Source organism: Eublepharis macularius, chromosome 1 (genome assembly GCF_028583425.1).
Source record: "Eublepharis macularius isolate TG4126 chromosome 1, MPM_Emac_v1.0, whole genome shotgun sequence".
NCBI lineage: Eukaryota > Metazoa > Chordata > Lepidosauria > Squamata > Eublepharidae > Eublepharis > Eublepharis macularius.
This window is the reverse complement of record NC_072790.1, coordinates 26,602,096-26,619,926: the sequence shown is the minus strand read 5'-3', so window position 1 is coordinate 26,619,926 and position 17,831 is coordinate 26,602,096. Positions and strand designations below refer to the sequence as shown.

At 46.6% G+C, this 17,831-nt stretch overlaps 1 protein-coding gene across 1 annotated transcript in view; it reads left to right on the top strand.

The window, feature by feature from the left end:
- Positions 1–1,053: 1,053 nt before the first annotated feature.
- The window catches only part of RCAN2 (regulator of calcineurin 2), a 79,163-nt gene continuing 62,385 nt past the window's right edge, over positions 1,054–17,831 (top strand). Inside the window, exons 1-2 of the mRNA XM_054979670.1 lie at positions 1,054–1,149; positions 8,044–8,267. Coding sequence (XP_054835645.1) covers positions 8,046–8,267 — 222 coding nt within the window. The 5' untranslated portion in view covers positions 1,054–1,149; positions 8,044–8,045. The remainder of the gene's footprint in view (positions 1,150–8,043; positions 8,268–17,831) is intronic.

The following is a 17,831-nucleotide window of genomic DNA, read 5'->3' as shown; positions in this document are numbered from 1 at the left end:
GGATTTTTTTTTTTTGCATAGGGGAACATTCCAAAATGCCACTCCTTACTTGGAACCAGGGTAAATTTGGTCTACTCTTCCACCACAGGATTCTACCATCTTGCTCTGCTGCAGATGTAGACTCACCCTAAGCGAAGTGTTTGGAGGTGGGCATTTCTATCATGATATTAGGAGAGGAAGCATTAACACACACACACACACCTGTGCAGGTGTTTTTCATTTGGAATCCTCAGTGATGCTAATCTGGTGCCTACACATAGATCTCATTGGATATAATGCTTGGATCATATAAAATCCCATCAAAGCAACTGATCTGTTTAAGCTTCTACTCATAGGCGGTGTTATTGTTATAAGGCCCTCTTCTATCATTTAAAATTTAACCACTGTCTTCTGTTTTCAGCCTTTTCTCAGACAAGGTGGATAGATGGCATGAACTGATTTTTTAAAAATCTGAGCCGTAAATTCTTTTTCCAAGAAAACTGACCCTGAGTTTCCTTTCAGGCACGCTTCATCTCCTTTAAGACTATGAGAAGAGCCCTCCTAGATCAGACTAGTGGTCCATCCAGTCCATCATCCTGCCTCACATAGTGCCCGTTCACATTACAGTGAACAAAGGTACCTCCTACCTGTGCGCGTGCATCTGTTTGCAAGAGGGAATCAAGGCACCTTCACTTTGCGAATGAAACCAGTACCTACATAAATGTTTGAAGCACCCATACATAGAGCGAGATTATTTAGCACACAATAAAGAGAAATCGAGTGCATATCGCACGCAGACTCAATGTGCGTTCACTGCAGTTTGTGAACAAGGATCGCAGCCGGCCGGCAAAACGCGCACTAACCCCGAAGCCGCGCCGGGAAGCTGCAGAAAGGCAAGAAAGAGCGAGAGAGCAACGGGGGTGCGGGCCCCGCCCAGCCGGGCCTCCTCGGAAGGCGATTGGTGGCCGCGCAGAAGGCCGAGAGGGGCTGCGCGGGCGGATTGGCTGCGCGCCGGCCCGCCCTCCTCGGAGCCTCTGCTGGCCCGGCGCGCCGGCCCGCGGCTCGGGCACTGCTGGAGCGCCGCCTGGCCCCGGAGAGCCGAGCGCAGCCCGGGGAGGCGGGCCGAGTCTGCCTGGCCGCTTCGAGGCAGCCGCGGGCGACGGCCGGCAGGTGAGACGAGTCGGGTCGGGGCGCCACTTAGCTCCCCGCGAGTCCCCCTTCGTGGCCGGGCAGGGCGCAGCGACTTCAGCCGGAGCCCGTTGGAATCCACGGGCTTGGCCCCGAGTCAGGACGCGCGGGTGGGCGCCTTTCTTTCTTTCTTTCTTTCTTTCTTTCTTTCTTTCTTTCTTTCTTTCTTTCTTTCTTTCTTTCTTTCTTTCTTTCTTTCTTTCTTTCTTTCTTTCTTTCTTTCTTTCTTTCTGAGGCCGGTGGAAGAGGCGAGGTGGGCTGTGCAGGTCCTGCCTCCCCGCCCGTGCCTCCGTGCTCCAGGCGCTCTCTTCCCGGGGGGGGGGGACTTTGCAGTCGCCCCGCGTCTCGTGTGGACGGAGCTGCTGCTGCTGCTTCCTGGGCCAAAGGACCGCGCAGACTTCTGTCGAGCGCCCTGAAGCCCGCAGGCCTTGCCGCTTAATACGAGAGCCCCGTTCAGACGAGACGCGGGGCGAGCGCAGAGGCCGAGGGGTGTGTCCCTTGGCCCCCTCTTGCGTCCCTTTCCAGTTGGGCCCCAGCCGAGGTCAAAGCGGCGCATCTTTGCAGCGGGTCTCCTCTGTGCCCTCTGGCATTCCTGGGATCTTTGCCCGCCAACTACAGGCGGGCAGGATCCGGGTCAGCCGCTTGCAGAATGCGGCCAGCAACCTGTTGATGCCTCTTGCCAAGCCCTTACGGGGTGGGGGGTGGGAAGTGATCACAACAGCCGCTAATCTAAAGATCAAGTTATGTTTGCAGAGGAAGTCCAGATCCAAAAGGGTGCCCTGTCCTTTTCTTTTTTTAATTGTAAAGAGTCCAGTAGCACCTTTAAGACTAACCAACTTTATTGTAGCATAAGCTTTCGAGAACCACCACTCTCTTTGTCAGATGCAAGATAATTATTTATATTTTTTCAACAATAACAATTAAACAATAACAATATAACTATAACTTTGTTTCAGACATTAGTACAATACTAAAGATATGAGAAATACCTTAATTTCAAAATCAAATTAGTAATATAGCTATATATTTCTTAGGCACTGTAGTCTCTTTAGAGGTAAATTTAGTAGCATAGTTCAAAAAAGGAAGCTATCTTTCAGTAAAGAAGGACTGATAATTAGGATTCTCTGATGAAGCCATTTGGTCAGTTATTTTATCTGATATTATAAGATTCCAGATTTTTAGCACCCACTGTCTAACAGTAGGAATTTTACCACTCTTCCAATTTTGGGCTATTGTTGTCTTGGCTACTGTTATCATTAATGACACTAATTCTTTTTCTCTGAGTTGGCACATTATTGCTCTTCCAAAGATTCAGCCGTATTTTTTCAGGTTTACGTTGTATTGTATCGCCTCATCTTTTTTCTATAATTGTGATGACTTTATCTCAATACACCTGGATCTTTGGGCAAGTCCACCAACAGTGCAAAAAAGTGCCAACATTCCCACACCGTTTCCAACATCTGAAGTCTTTGCTTGCTCTACAATAGTAGAGTTTTAATGAGCTATAATACCACCTAGTCAAGATTTTATAGGTGGGTGCCCTGTTCTTAAAGGTTTGTAGGGAAATCCATTTTTGGTCTTTATATTCTGCTGGATTGATTACTGTACCTAAAGTCAATGGGTAACAAGCCAGATGGACCTGCAACATTTTATTTTTCTCTCCCCTTCTACTTCCTCTTTCCCTTTCCTCCTTGCTTCTCTCCTTCCCACCCACCAGCCAACCTACCTTTATCGGTTCCTCTCCCTGTCATCAGCTTTCCCCAGGAAAAGTCTGGCCTAGCTGCTTTATGCCAAGGCCACTGGGCTCAGTTGCATGGGGGTGGCTGGACTAGGCCTAGTTACATGGTGGGGAAATCTCAAGGGCTTATGGAGGGCACCTCACTTAGTCCTGTATCCCTCCCACCACACTATTTCCTCTTTCTTTCCTCCCAGCAGCCACAGGTGATTCAGCCTATGCAGATTTTAAAAAATCATAAAGGGGAGGGTCGCCCAGGGCTATGCTATATTTTTGGAAACCCAGAACAACCCCCAGGTTTGCAGAAGAAATTTAAAAACGTCAGGAACTACAATGCCAAGACCACGGCAATACAGCCCGGAAAACCCACAACAACCATTGTTCTCCGGCTGTGAAAGCCTTCGACAATACAATGTTTAAAAAACGGGAGCATCTGTGATGCCTGCACATGTGCGCACTGTGTGAGAAGGGAGTGAGAAGGAGATAGGAACAAAGGGCTCAAGGGTTGGCACATCAGTGTGACACTGACTTTACCTCTGCTTCTATTCATGTGTAAGGAAAATGCTCAAGATTTTTATTGTGTCGAAAGGATGTTCCTTAGATCTGCTTATAGGCCTGGTGGTGGAGAGTGCCATCAAGTCATAGTTGACTTATGGCAACCCCTGATGGGGTTTTCATGGCAAGAGACTGACAGAGGTGGTTCTGCCACCCTGGTCTTTGTTGGAGGTCTCCCATCCAATTACTAACCAAGGCTTAGCTTCTGAGACCTGATGAGATCGGGCTTACCAGGGCTATGCAGGTCAGGGCGCTCATAGGCTTAGCTAGTGTTTTTTCTCTCCAATGGGTGTTTCCCCAGCTATGCACGTATGTATGCAACCATTAGATAAATCGATGACTGACAACATTTTGGCAAATTGTGTGGATCGCTTTATTACCATCTTCCATTAAGAACATAAGAGAAGCCATGTTGGATCAGGCCAATGGCCCATCCAGTCCAACACTCTGTGTCACACAGTGGCCAAAAAACCAGGTGTCCTCAGGAGGTCTGCCCGTGGGGAAGGGACACTAGAAGCCCTCCCACTGATTCCCCCCCCCCAAACATCAAGAATACAGAGCATCACTGCCCATTACTGAGGAATGGTAACTTTTTCCATAGGAGACATGTTGGCACACCTCAGGCGACTGGCTTTCTCTCTGGAGGTTTGATGTGGCATTGATGGAGCTATTGCCCTGAAGGAGTGCCTGCGTGCCGTCACGTGCCATCTGCCTGCATATCAGTGATGTGGTTCTTCCAGACAAAAATATGAACGGGAAAATTTTCCAGTGCCTTAAATAACTCCTGTTCAGATTTAGCATGTTTTGACTTGACTTAGTAAACATTTAAAAGGATTAACTTTATGTCCCATTTGCAACAGATGGTTGAACTGATTTGATTCGGAGAAAGCCGGTTTGGTGTAGTGGTTAAGAGCAACAGGACTCTAATCTGGAGAACCAGGTTTGATTCCCCACTCCTCCACTTGAAGCCAGCTGGGTGACCTTGGGTCAGTCACAGCTCTCTCAGCCCCCCCACACATCACAGAGTGATTGTTGTGAGGATAATAGTAACACACTTTGTAAACTGCTCTGAGTGTGACATTTAGTTGTCCTGAAAGGTGGTATTTATTTATTTATTTATTTATTTATTTATTTATTTATTTATTTATTTATTTATTTATGTCATTTATAGTCCGCCTTTCTCACTGAGACCCAAGGTGGATTACATAGTGTGAGATTAGTACAATCAGTAACATATAAATCGAATGTTCTTGTTGTTATTATTATTAAATAAAACCCAACCACTTGTGGTTTAAATTTTATATTTGTACAAATCACAGCTTTTTGTGGAACATGTTTCTGTAGGAATAAAACCTGTAAACGCTGAAAGGCAATCTTCAGCAATGGGAAATTTTCCATTTGGAGACGCACATTCCCCGCCCTGGTCTTTGCTGGGTATTTGTAAACAAAGCAAATGTTGCCCAAACGCCGCAAGTCTCCCCCCAGGATTCTCTCCTTCAGGAATTAACCCACATAAAGTGTCCCTTAGGAACGTCAGTAGCAACACCCTCTGGGGGCAGTCGCCATTTGGTAAATAGCTGCCTACAGTCACCCTTCAGGTTCTGGAGTCTGATTTGGTTATATTTGTGTTGATTTTGCAACAACACAAATGCAAGATTGCGGGAAGAAGGACAGCTTACCTGAATAAACAAAGGTCAGTTCCTTCCGTGCATAAGCAGAAATGATGCTTATAACCAGGAACCGTTTACTAGCTTTCTTGTTATTATGAATAAATGCTTATGCAGTTTGGATGCGAGAGTTTCCCAGAGTAATGGAAGTTCATGCTAAAATTAACATAGGCTGGATTTCAGTGGAAAGAATTAGGACTGGGACTTCTGCCAATTGGCATTTTGGGGTTTTGTTTTTTTAAACCAAATAAACAATCATCTTTAAGGGTTTTGCATGACTGTCCAGTGTAGACGTGCAACAATGCAAGAGCTAGCATTATAGTATGTGAAGGCTGGAAAATGTCCCCGGAGTCATCAAGGGGACTAGAGGGTGGGGCTTACGGGGACTAAGCCCCGATAATCGAGATGGAAAATTTCTGAAGTCGGGGAAAATTGTGTGTGTGTCTGTGTGAGAGAGAGACTATGAGTAATTAAAATATATGAATCACTTTCAGAATGACTTTCTTTTTTATCCAACCTAAACTTATTTGAGTAGTAAATACATAATTTAACTTTTTTAGCGTAAACAATTGTACTGTTGGGGACATTTTTGGAAGTTATAAATGCTTTAACTACAAGCAAAAATGAGACACAAACAAAGAACGTCAGCAATGCAAACTGATGCACTCCGTGCCACTTTAGCACATACATCTTAGTTTTATGCAAGGCAGGATACAACAAAACTTGAACGTAGGAAATAACTTTTGTGACAAACAAAAGTAAGTGAATTATTTGGACAGAAATGGTCTCATACAGCCACCATAGGACTAGCAGTACATTTAGATATTGAGTTAAACTTTATAATGTTGAAAAGTCTGAATTCTTCAATTGAAAATTGTCACCATAAACATTAAAACATAGTAATTGTGTAGAAAAGAAGTCACAATTAAATTTATTATTGAACATAACACATTAAAACATAATAATTGTGGACAAAAAGAATTATTTAGACAGCCAGTTTGGTGTAGTGGTTAAAAGTAGTGGGACTCTAATCTGGAGAGCCGGGTTTGATTCCCCACTCCTCAGCTTGAAGCCAGCTGGAGGATCAAGGGTCAGTCACAGCTCTTTCAGATCTCTCTCAGCACCACTTACCTCACAGGGTGATTGTTGTGGGGATAATAATAATATACTTTGTAAACCGCTCTGAGTAGGTGTTAAGTTGTCCTGAAGGGCAGTATATAAATCAAATGTTGTTATTGTTATGTTCAGGAATCATCATCTAACAGGTGGGAACCTGCAAAAATTTGCAGGGGGCGTCTCATTTTCCTTCATATTCCTCTCCCCTACTTTTCCCTCTTCCCTGGCATCCCCCATAGCCTCTCCCCTTTTCCTGCTTTCTTTTCTCCTTCCATCAGCCAACCTACTTTTGTCTGCCCCTGGCAGCCTCTCCCTGGGGAAAGTGCGGCCCAGATGCATAGTAGCCACCATCACTGGGCTGGGCCCAGTTGCACGTTGGTCTTCAGTGCTGGCCCGGGCTTAGTGGCCCATTGACCACCACCAGTGCTGGCCCAGGCTGGGCCCAGTGGTGCAGTGGTTGCTGCCTCGGCTGGGCCTGCTTCCTTCTTTCCTTCTTACCCACCAACCAGACTACCTTTATCTGCCCTCTGTCTTCAGCTTTCCCTCCTTCTCTACCCCTGACAGCATCTCATTGGGGAAGGTCTGGCCTGGCTGTGTGGCTGCTGCTGCTGTTGGGCCAGTCCAAGATGTGGGTAAGTTTCCGGTAGTTACTGCTGGGCCTGTTCCTGGTGAGTCTTCCACCACTATGGCACATAACAGTGGAGGGACAGATGGGAGCTTTTCTAGGGCGGTTTCAGCCTACCGGTTCACTCTTGCTAACCTCCTTCCATGGCTTTGCTTTGCAGAAACCAAGACTTTTCAAGGTTGCAGTGGTTGCCAAGCAATCCCCCAAAGCCATTGAGAGTTCAGTGGGCATTCTTTTCTTAAAGCTACAGGTTTTGATTCTGTAATTTTGAGGAGTTTTAAATCCCCAAATGAATCCCTCCTCCTCCTCCAATTCAGTTTTTTCTGCAATCCTGGGGCTTTCTTCAGAATTGCAGAGAAATCCCCCCCAGGCTGTCCCTAGCTTCATTTTGGGACTCTATCAACCATGGTACAGTTCAAAGAAAGATATATTGATGCTGTTGATTGTCTTAAAAATATCCTGTTACACATTTTGAGTAACACCTAGTCTTAAAAGGTATTTCATTCATTCCAAAAGATGAATATTTCATCCTTCCCCCAAATGGTCCAGTTTTTCAATGGAAAATTTAGAGGGGTGTTGTTGGGAGGTATGGCTGGAACCCCCAGGTCCAACATGTCCTTCAAATGACTGCTGAATGCCCATTTTCAGTGTGAGGCTGTAGCCCTGAATGAAATGATGCTAGAGAAGAGCTGTTGAGGTCACCAGTGAGTTTACCGCTCAGTTCACTATGGAGTTTTCTCTTAGTACCAGTTGCCACACATTGGAACAAACAGAAGGTACAGAGTTCAGTTTATGGCCACTTCCAACACACGCTTACACTCGGCCTAACCTAACCCGGCATGGCTGTTGTGAGGATAAAATACGAGAGAATTGTATGCGTCACCCTGAGCTCTTAGGAGGAAAGGTGGGCAAAAATATTATATAAATTCCTTTTAAATGTAGGGTTGGAGCTCGGGTTGCCTGTGACTCCTGAATTCTTTTGGCTTTCCTACTGTGACATACTCCTTTCATCAGCGCAGTGGGATTTATACCCAATTAGTCTCTCTCATTCCTTGGCGCCAGCAGACCACGAAGCTTTCATCTCACACTGCCGCCTCCCCGAGATCAGAACTTATTTGGGTGGTTTGTATTTTCCAGTTTCCTACCTTGAAATCTTTTATTTTTGTACGTTCCAACAGGAATGAGGGGAGAATCCTTTTTCTTTGCCATGAGAGGGCCTGGTCGCTGGAACTGTTTGCCAGGAGATGTGGGACTTTTCTTCCTGTACTCTGTAGACCAAGAGAGGGATGCCCAGCAGTGGTTTGTAGAAGATTTCCGTGCAATAACTGATTTCAACGACCTCCCCAGTTCCCTCTTCGCTTGCAACGTCCACCAGTCTGTGTTTGAAAACGAGGACAGTAAGGTAAGGTGACACTTTTGCATGTGTTTGTAGATTCCTGTAACTGAATTATACAATGGTTGGTTTTGTTTCCATTCCTCTGCTTAAATATGAGCCCCCTGCACTGTCTTGGGTTGGGCTGTCAGGCACTGCTTGTTGCTTCATTGAATAATAACAACAACAACAACAACATTCGACTTATCTTCTGCCCTTCAGGACAACTTAACAACCACTCAGAGTAGTTTAGAAAGTATGTTGTTGTTATCCCCACAAGCGGAGAAGTGGAGAATCAAACCTGGCTCTCCAGATTAGAGTCCTGCTGCTCTTAACCTCTACACCAAACTGAAGTGAGAAGAATGCATGCAAGGAACAAGGTCTGTATTGCAGTTGCCCTCAAAGTGATGGAATTACAGCCTCCCATTTTGCAAGGTCTTTAAGCCACTGGAAGGCTTGATAGATTTCACACAGGTCCACTGGACTGATTTCTCTGAGACCGTTTTGGGCAAGGCCTGGTGCTGATGGTGGCTCTGACCAATTTTGCTTCAGGTAACAGAGTTACTTTGCAAGTAAGAGAGAGATTCTCCCTTGGTGCCAGGTGCAGATCGAGGCTGCCTCATCCTCGTCCTCATGCCCAGCAACAAGGTGTGAAAGTAGCTGTCCGAAAGGTTGCCTGCAAATTAGCATCTTCCCCAAGGCACTGAACGCAAATGAGGAACACTCTCTAACTGCTAAATACAGAATATGTGAAGCTCTTGGAACATTTGAAAACTGCTGTATAAATATGAAGTAGCATTCAGTTGGGATGTCTGAGAGTCTTTGCTCAGTGGCTTGTGTGTGCATCCGTAAGTGAATGTAATTGAATAGCGTGCCATATACTGTATCTATTATGATTAACATTTCTCTTTCCCAGTAAGGAGAACCACTTAAAACAACAGTGGTTCTCAAACTTTTGAAGTGGTATCCTCTTCTAAACATGCTGTGTTTTTTCCAGGACTCATTTGCTATTACCAGCTGAACACACAGAAATCTTAGGCCGTTTTCTCGTGTCCTTAAAGAGACAGCCCACTCACCAAATGCTGCCGGCTTTCCCCCTTCACTCCAGACGTCTCCGATTTCAAAACGGTAGCAGGCTGTTTGGCTTCCATTTTTTCGGCATCTTTTCTGAGAATGCACTTTCCTCGCAGTCCTCAAAAAGACACAGACAAAATGGAAGCCAAACAGCCTGCTACCACTTTGAAATTGAAGATGTGTGGAGTGAAAGGGAAAAGCCAGCAGGATTCGGTGAGTGGGCCGTCACTTAAGGACATGAGGAAACGGCCTTAATCAATACTGATCACATTTATATTTTATTCCTATGTGTTTAGAATTTACATAGCATTATTAAGTAACAGGTTGTATTTTATGACCACTGCACAGTATATAGTGGCAAACCCAAATTTGCGTTAATACCGTTGATTTTTGTGTGTGAAAACAACTCTCTTTTCAAGCCAGCAGATACTGAGCTGGAATCCTGGGCTTCTGCTTGCATCCTTCTTGTCCATCATGAAGGTGGTTCGCCACAGTGAAGGATGTGCCTCTCAAGTTAGGCGTGTCTTGCCTCCTTGAAAGACAACTGTCTTGCATAAATTAGGGTTGCCAACAAGCCTGGAGAAAAATGACCTGTCTATTTAATAGAGGTTTTTGTGTAGAAATGAGCAGCTGAAGTGTTTTGTGGCATGGAGGTAAATACAGTTCCGTCGGACCCGTAAGACGGAGATGTTCCGCCAGGCTTACGGTGGCGGTTGAGATGTGAGCAAACTGTCTGGTCGGCCTCTCTGCTGCGGCCTTTGGTCAGCTTGTTTTACATTCTGGCGACCTGCCTGCCCTACCTCCATGATACTGGTGTGTGGGATGTATTATGGTGAACCATCCATGATACTGGTGTGTGAACCATTACATGCTGCATTTTAGATTGTGGTTTTAACTTTTGTACTGGAATTATGAAATGGTGTATTTTATCTTTTATTGTGTATTGTCATTTTAATTTATTGTACCACTATATAATGTTGTAACCTTCCCTGAGCCCGCTTGCAGGGAGGGCGGTTAAGAAATCTAATGAATTAAAATCACCTGGTAAATAAGCGCCCGTTAAGATTCTATTTAAGGGACAAGCCTTTTTTCCCCCTCCAGGCAATTGGCAACCGTAACATGAATAGAAATATTTAGTGCCAGAGGTACTCAGGATCCACAGCAGAAGGTGGTGCACAAGTGAAAGTAAAGTACAGGATCCGTGCCATTAATGTCCAGCCAACTTAAACAGAGCTAGAATGAGGAGTGCAGATGGAAACATGTGCAGAATTCTGTTTATGCATATATCCGCTTGTTCCATGGAGTAGTGCATACATACACACCGCACATACTTGTTTTTCATAGTTGGAATACTTGGATATCTAAACAAATAACGGAGACTTTTCCTCATGCATTTCCCCACACTCTTGTGTATCTCTTACTACGGCTACGTGCGTCCATATTGATTTCCATGCAGTGGCCATTTTGATAGTGGCACATAAACATGTGAGGTGACAGCTGCACACAAGAGGAAAGGTGCCAAAGAAGTCACTGTGGCAGCAGCTGTTGAAGGAAACAATTGGTTGTTTCTGTTACTTCACAGTACTCAGAATCAGGGCTTTTTTTCAGTGGGAACGCACTGGAACGGAGTTCTGACACCTCTTGAAAATGGCCGCTCCAGCGGCGCGGAGGGCAATCTAAACTCCCCTCTGTCTGGAGATCAGGGGGCGGGGCCACTGGCCATGTGACCATTTTCACTGAGGGCGATTTAAACTTTAAAAAACTCCCCCCTTGTTCCAGCTGACCCAAAGTGACGTCATTGTGCGGTCTTGAGTTCCTCCACTGAGTTCCACCACCTCTTTTCCCAGAAAAAAAGCCCTGCTCAGAATGCCTGTAGCAGAATGTGTGAGTGATTTACAAACGTGACTTCAGCAGTCTTGACAACAGCTCTGTCAGGAAGTGTGTGCTATTTCCCCAGAGAGAAGCTGAGGGCTCAAAACTGAGGCCTGTTAAAAACTCGCTGGCTGAGGCGTGATTTGAACTGAGCACTTGCGGCTCATAATCCATGCTCTTGGCCAGGGCTTTTTTTCTGGGAAAAGAGGTGGCAGAACGCAGTGGGTTGCCCTCGGAGAAAATGGTCACATGGCTGGTGGCCCCGCCCCCTGATCTCCAGGCAGAGGGAGTTGAGATTGCCCTCCGTGCTATCGAGTGGCGCAGAGGACAATCTAAACTCCCCTCTGTCTGGAGATCAGGGGGCGGGGCCACCGGCCATGTGACCATTTTCAAGAGGTTCCGGAACTCCATTCCACCGCGTTCCCCCTGAAAAAAAGCCCTGCTCTTGGCCATGTAGCTGTTCTAGTGGAGTGATGATTTTAGCATTCCTGAGAATGTGGAATTATTGTGGAATAAAACGTTTATTTTATTACATCTTTATCCCGCTTTTCCTGTAAGGAGCCCAGAGTAGGTGATCTGTGTAATTGTCCGTTCCTCATTCTTATCCTCCCAACAACCCTGGAATGCAGGCTAGGTGGAGAGGAAATGACTGGCCCAAGATAATCCAGTGAGTTTTGTGGCCCCTCTGGATCTACAGGCGCGATCACCAAAAGAGGCATGGGACCTGGCAGCCAGTTTTTCCAAGTTCCTGTGCTGAATGCCCTTAGCCCTCTTCTTTGATGCATGCGATCCTTAGGCACTGTCATTTCCTCAAGAGACGGGATTATATCGGTGCTTATCTGCTGACTGACTTCATCCAGGGAGATGGCGCTTACAAAACCTGCTCTTCCTCAAGACATCTATTCCTTCCCAAGTATATTTTCTCAGCCCAACCAAGGATGCAGGATGCCCTCGGGGATATGCCCGGTCACTCTCCAAGGAGTGTCTATGGTAGTAGATAAGATGGTCGTTTAAGAGTTCTGCTTGTAGGGCCCTTTTTGCTACCGTGTCTTTAAGCAAAACAGAATTAGCAGACGGGCTTACTGTGGAAAGGCAGACACTGTGTCGAAGTGAACCGATCTGCAATTTTGCTGTTTCCCGAGAACAAACTCTGCCGCGCTCCTAACTGATTTGTTTTTCGTAATCCTTTCTATTATTAGCCAGTGCTGCAGGACAGGAACACATGAATTTCATCAAAAGGAGGAGATTCTTCAATTGCATACTAACAGACCCAAATTTTAACGGCTGCAAGGTTTGGGCATAATAAAAAGTGCAGTGAAATGTAGAGGAAAGAAATGCTTTAAAAACCCAATGTCTACCTGTGGCTTTATTTTAATCATCTGCCCATCATAATTGGGGCTTTCAGCACTGTTGGCGGTCAGCTGGACAAAGCTGCGTTCTTTTCTGGGCCTTTAAGGTTTGTGCTTAATAATTTATTCTGTCTGTGACATTTGAATCTCATTCTTCCTCCTCCAAGGAGTTCAGAGTGATGCGTGTTGCTCTCCACTCCAGTGTTTTTTCACAGCCCTTGCCCCCCCAATTCGATGGGTTAGTCTGAGAAATTGTGATGGCCCAGGGTCAGCCATGGCAGAGTGGAGGTTTCAGCCCCAGGCTGCCAGGCCTTAGACACTCTTAACTGCTGTGTTATCCTTTGGTCTGGAATAGGAGACAGTGTAAGTACTAGAATAATTGTCCTTGTGGTTAGGTTGGACTCAGAAGTGGTAGGACTCAGACGAAAAGAAGTACAGATTTTCCAGTGAAGGGAGTTCCTTCTTTAAAATCACTGCTTGTTCTCCCTACCACCACTACACCTCAAAATAATTGTTTGTCAGAGAGTAGTTTATTGTGTGTGAGGCTCTTCCTTCACCAGTGCCCCTTCTGGCTGTCAGCTGGCCGGCCAGTTGCCAAAGGCAGGGTCTTCCGGCCTCAGATGAGCAGGGAAGGGGGTTGCGCCACCTTCTTCCTTCTCCTGCCCTAGGAACAGCAACACTCTCCCAACTGTCTCTTCTGTTGCTTTTTCCTCCCTGCCCCTCACAGGAACCTGCTTTTAAGAGTTCTCTTACCACCTCCCTGGCTTTCCTCCCAATCCACATTCAGACTCCCTGATTAGCCCTTCTCCCAGCCTATCCAGAGGGAGGGCGGGATAGCCTCTCCAGTTCCCTGGCCCGCCCTCCCCACCCCAGCCTAAGGCGGGGTGTTTGCTCAGCCCTCTGCCTGGCTCATCCCTGCTGCTGTTGAAGCTTCCTCAGTGGCTCCCTTAGCAGTCTGGGGTCTGAGAGCTAAGCTACAAGAGACGAATTACACGAGGAGGAGCACGTGAAGGGAGTCACAATGTTAGCCGGGAAGCTGAGTTTTAAAAGAGATTGGAAGGTTTTGTCAATTTTCCCTCTCTACAGAGCCAGGGAGATGGCTGCTCAGAAGGTTTATTTCCTCTTAGAAGGGGAAGTGAAACTGACAGAGCCTTCTGAGGCAAAGAGGAAATTAACAAACCCTCTGAGGATGGATCCCATTTAAATTCTATATATGGGAGTGCAACTTCCCTGCTTTTCTGCTCCTGAAGCAGCTTGAAACTGCCACCAAAATGTTTCTCTTGGGGGCAACAAGGGTTGCCAGGACAAGGCTTGGCAACCAGCAGGAGACTCACCTGTGGGAGGGGGGCAGGGCTTGTTGGTGATGCAATGACATCACATCCAGCAAAGCCTGGAAGTGACGTCATCACGCTGCTGGTGACATTTTATCATTCAGTCCAAACGCTGTGGTTTAACTTAATGCTAGAGCATCACCACCACAACGATGTCACTTCCAGTTCTTCCAGAAATGGTGTCATCTCATCGGGATGCTGCTCACTGCCACTCAGGTGAACAGTGGAAGAAAGGGCCAGTGTGTGTGGGGGGAAGAACCCCCTCCCCTGCGGCAGTGAGAACGTGGCAACCTTACCAGAGAGCCCCCAAGAACGCGAGAATGGAGTCGGAGGGCTGCTGCAGGAGGGACTCCTCCCCCTTGTGTGTGTTTATCTGTTCAATGGAATCGAGTCCAATAGAATTTCACCATCATGTGGGGGAGGATGTAGGTGGGAGCAGAAGAACAAGCAACCATCCGAGTATTTCTGTACAGTTCCTGTGCAGGCCGCAGATGTCTTAGAGTCCAAAAATAATACCTAATTTTCTAAAGTAGTTCTTGCCTCACAGAAGCCATCCTTGTGTTTTAAAGTCGCCCATTAAAGCATTTATGTGTAATTTTTAAGGTGCTATATGTCTGTTTAAAGGCGTGAGATCCATCCAAAGTTAAGTGCTTATGAAATCCGTTGCATTTTGTGGGGGTGTTTGCTGTGTATAAATGGGAACGATTCAAATGTATACCTCTCTCCTGTTGAGGTTTTGCTTAATTCTGCTGGTTACTAAATGCTGTTTTCTGTGCATTTTGTGGTGAACTGGGTGTGGCAGTTGTGTGTTTTTCATGGCATTTATGGTTCTCTTCTTTTGAAGAATTATGTTACCTGCCTTGAGGTATTCACAAAAAGGGGAAAGATATACTCTTAAAAAATCAACTACTGTGGCATTCAGCCTAAAACATTTCTGTTTACCCTGGATAAATTGACATTTTCAGTTGTCTATGTTTTGTTTTCTGGCCTGTATCCTATGTAGTGGTTTTTTTATGACTGTCTCTTAAGGTTGTTTTATGCTCTTTTTGTGTGCTGCTGATTTTATGGCTGCTAGCTTGGGATGGTTTTTATTGCTGGCAAGGCAAGGCAAGGTGTTGAACTGTTTTACTAAATCTTTTCATTTTGTGTTTACTGGTTGTCATTGTTGCTTCAGCTTGTTAGTTCTCACAAGTGTCTCCCCAGAGTAGCAGCATAGAAATCTTCTAAATAAAAGGGTGTAACTCTTGACTGGAACACCTTAAAACAATCTCGGCACACTTGCCTAAGTTAGTTTTGAGCGACTAGAAACCTGTCCATGCTGAGCACAGTCTACCAGCCAGAGGAAACTGGGCTAGGGATACCAACTCTGGGTTGGGAAATTCCTGGAGATTTGGGGGTGGAGCATGGGGAGGGGAGGGGAGGGGAGGGGAGGGACCTCAGTGAGGTATAATGCCATAGCGTCCACCTTCCAAAGCAGCCATTTCCTCCAGGAGAACTGATCTCTGTCACCTGGAGATCAGTTATAATTTTGGGAGATCTGGAAGTTGAGAGCCTTAATAAGGCTGGCACATTTCTGCGGGACTGCCTCTCCCCATATGTGCCCCAGAGGACACTTCAATCAGGAGAGAAACAACTATTGGTGGTCCCTGGCCCCAAGGAGGCCTACCTGACCTTGACCAGAACCAGGGCCTTTTCGGTCCTGGCTCCAACCTGATGGAACTCTCTGTCTTTTAAGACCAGGGCCTGGCAGGATTTACTATTTTTCTGCCGGACCTGTAAGATAGAGATGTTTTGCCAGGCATATAGTTGAGGTTGGGCTAGGCCTCCGCCGGCCTGGAAAGAGGAAAAGAGAAGATCTGAGCCCTCCCCATCAGAGTTGTGCACTGTCTGGCTGTTGTTTGGCATATTAGCCATTATACTGAAATTTTTTAAAACTGTTGTATTGCTTTAATGAGATGTAAATTTTATGAAATGTTTTTATTTGATGTAATCCGCCCTGAGCCCACTTACGGAATAAAAGTCTAAAATAAATAAATAAAAAATAAATAAATGGGGCACTGCCCCACAGAATTCTGCTGGCTCCACCCCACCCCACCTGTGCTTGTGTGTGTGCGTGGGCCTGTCAGTTTTCTCCCTGTGGAGCTCTCCGTGCAAGCAGCTCCTCCCCACAAAGACGTGGTTTCTTCCCCCCACAACGTTACAGGGGTGGGGAAGGTTCTTAAGGCCTGAGGTAATCGTTGTCTGTGAAGAAACGCTGGAGGAGGAGCCCTGAGGGCGGTATGGAAAGGCTGACATGTCTGGACAGTGGATTCTTACGGAATCCAATTTGGGATGCTGAGGGGTGTTGGGTGTCTTTGCACTGGCCAGTCAGCTGTCATGCCGGGGCCAGGGCCTAGTAGGTGGACAGGGTCTGGCCTAGGCTACATGAGCTGCCGCCACTTTTCCTTTCTGCAGAGGAGCCACTCCTTTCTGTTTAGACAAGATCCCTTCCCGCACGGCGCTCACAGTTGGGTGCAGTTTGGAGAAAGAGTGAAGGTGTGGGCCTTCTTTTGTTGTTCCCTGGAGTCCCCTGGCTGCTGCCGGTCACACAGGCCACATCGCCGTTTTAGTTCTGGCTTCTTAATGCATGGACTGATCCAACCTTAGCTGCATGCATCTTTGCAGCTTAAGAACTCCAAGGCTCATTTCGAGGGGGAATGCGCAGGAACGCAGTTCCGCAGTTCCCCAAAGAGGTCACATGACAGGTGGCCCCGCCCACCTGACTCTCAGCCATTTTGGGCCCGTTTCAGTCTGGATTGGGGCCGAAACAGCCCGGGTTGGGCCTCTGACGGGTGGTGGATCACTCTCCCGCTCAGCAGCAGCTCGATCCTGACCATTTTGGGCCCCTTTTAGGCTATTTTCAGCCCCTTTTTGCCATTTTGAGCCCAATTTCAGCCCTGAATGGCCAGGATTGTGTCCAAAACAGCCAGGATAGGTGGTGTCAGGGGGTGTGGCATATGCAAATGGGTTATGCTAATGAGTTCCTGCCGCTCTTTTTCTACAAAATGACCCCTGATGAACTCAGTATATAAAATCATACTCGGGACATAGTTTGTTTTCACTTTAACTTTTTGCAAAGGATTCCTCTGGTGTGCTGGCTGCCGCTCCCACCGGCCGGCTTGCCTGTTGCTCGGTGGTCCAAAGAGGCAGTTCTGGGCCGGACCCTTACATGGTAGGCTTATCGTATGTGGGGTGGGGTGCTCCTGCTGCTGGATAGGGCTTGGAGATCCAATAGATGATTCAGGCCTGAACGGAGTAGAGCTGCTAACCTGAGCCAATAGTGTTGGACAGCCGTGCCGGTTCTTGGCTCTGTTGAGGAGAGAGGCAGAGGACGTTGCCAGGAATGCACCTGGTGTGTAAACGGCAGGTTGCTTTTGTTTTGTTTTCAGAAACGTGAATCTCTTTGGCCGTATTACATCACTGAATCCCTTCGGTGCTGAATCAGGATTATTTTTAGGAGGTGGCATGCGTTTCCAGCTCTAAGAATAGCTCCGAAGCCTGGATTCCATAGAAAGTCACCCCAGCACAGACGAGGTCACAGCTCTGAGGCCGGGTTGGCACACAGGCCCCCTTCCCCCCTTCCCGGTACACTTACCGCGGCCTTCGTTTTACTTTTGTCTTCTGCCTTTTAAGGTTGCTGCCGCTGCTTGGGCGATGGTGTTATCAAATCTTGCCACTTGTGCATCTTGGGTTACAACCATTCGACTTGGTCTTTGTTCATCTGGATGGTGTTCCAAAATAGAATCCTTTACCATGCCTGTATGTATTTAAGAACAGCGGAGTAATTCAGGTTTAAGATTTTGGCACGTGTGGCAATATTCTCTGCAAAGTCTGCCTTTGTACAGCAGGGAATATTATATTTCTCATCCTAGCCAGTCCTTGGTTTGTGGCATAGATTATTTTCAGTCCTGTGCCTGTTTGTTTAGAAC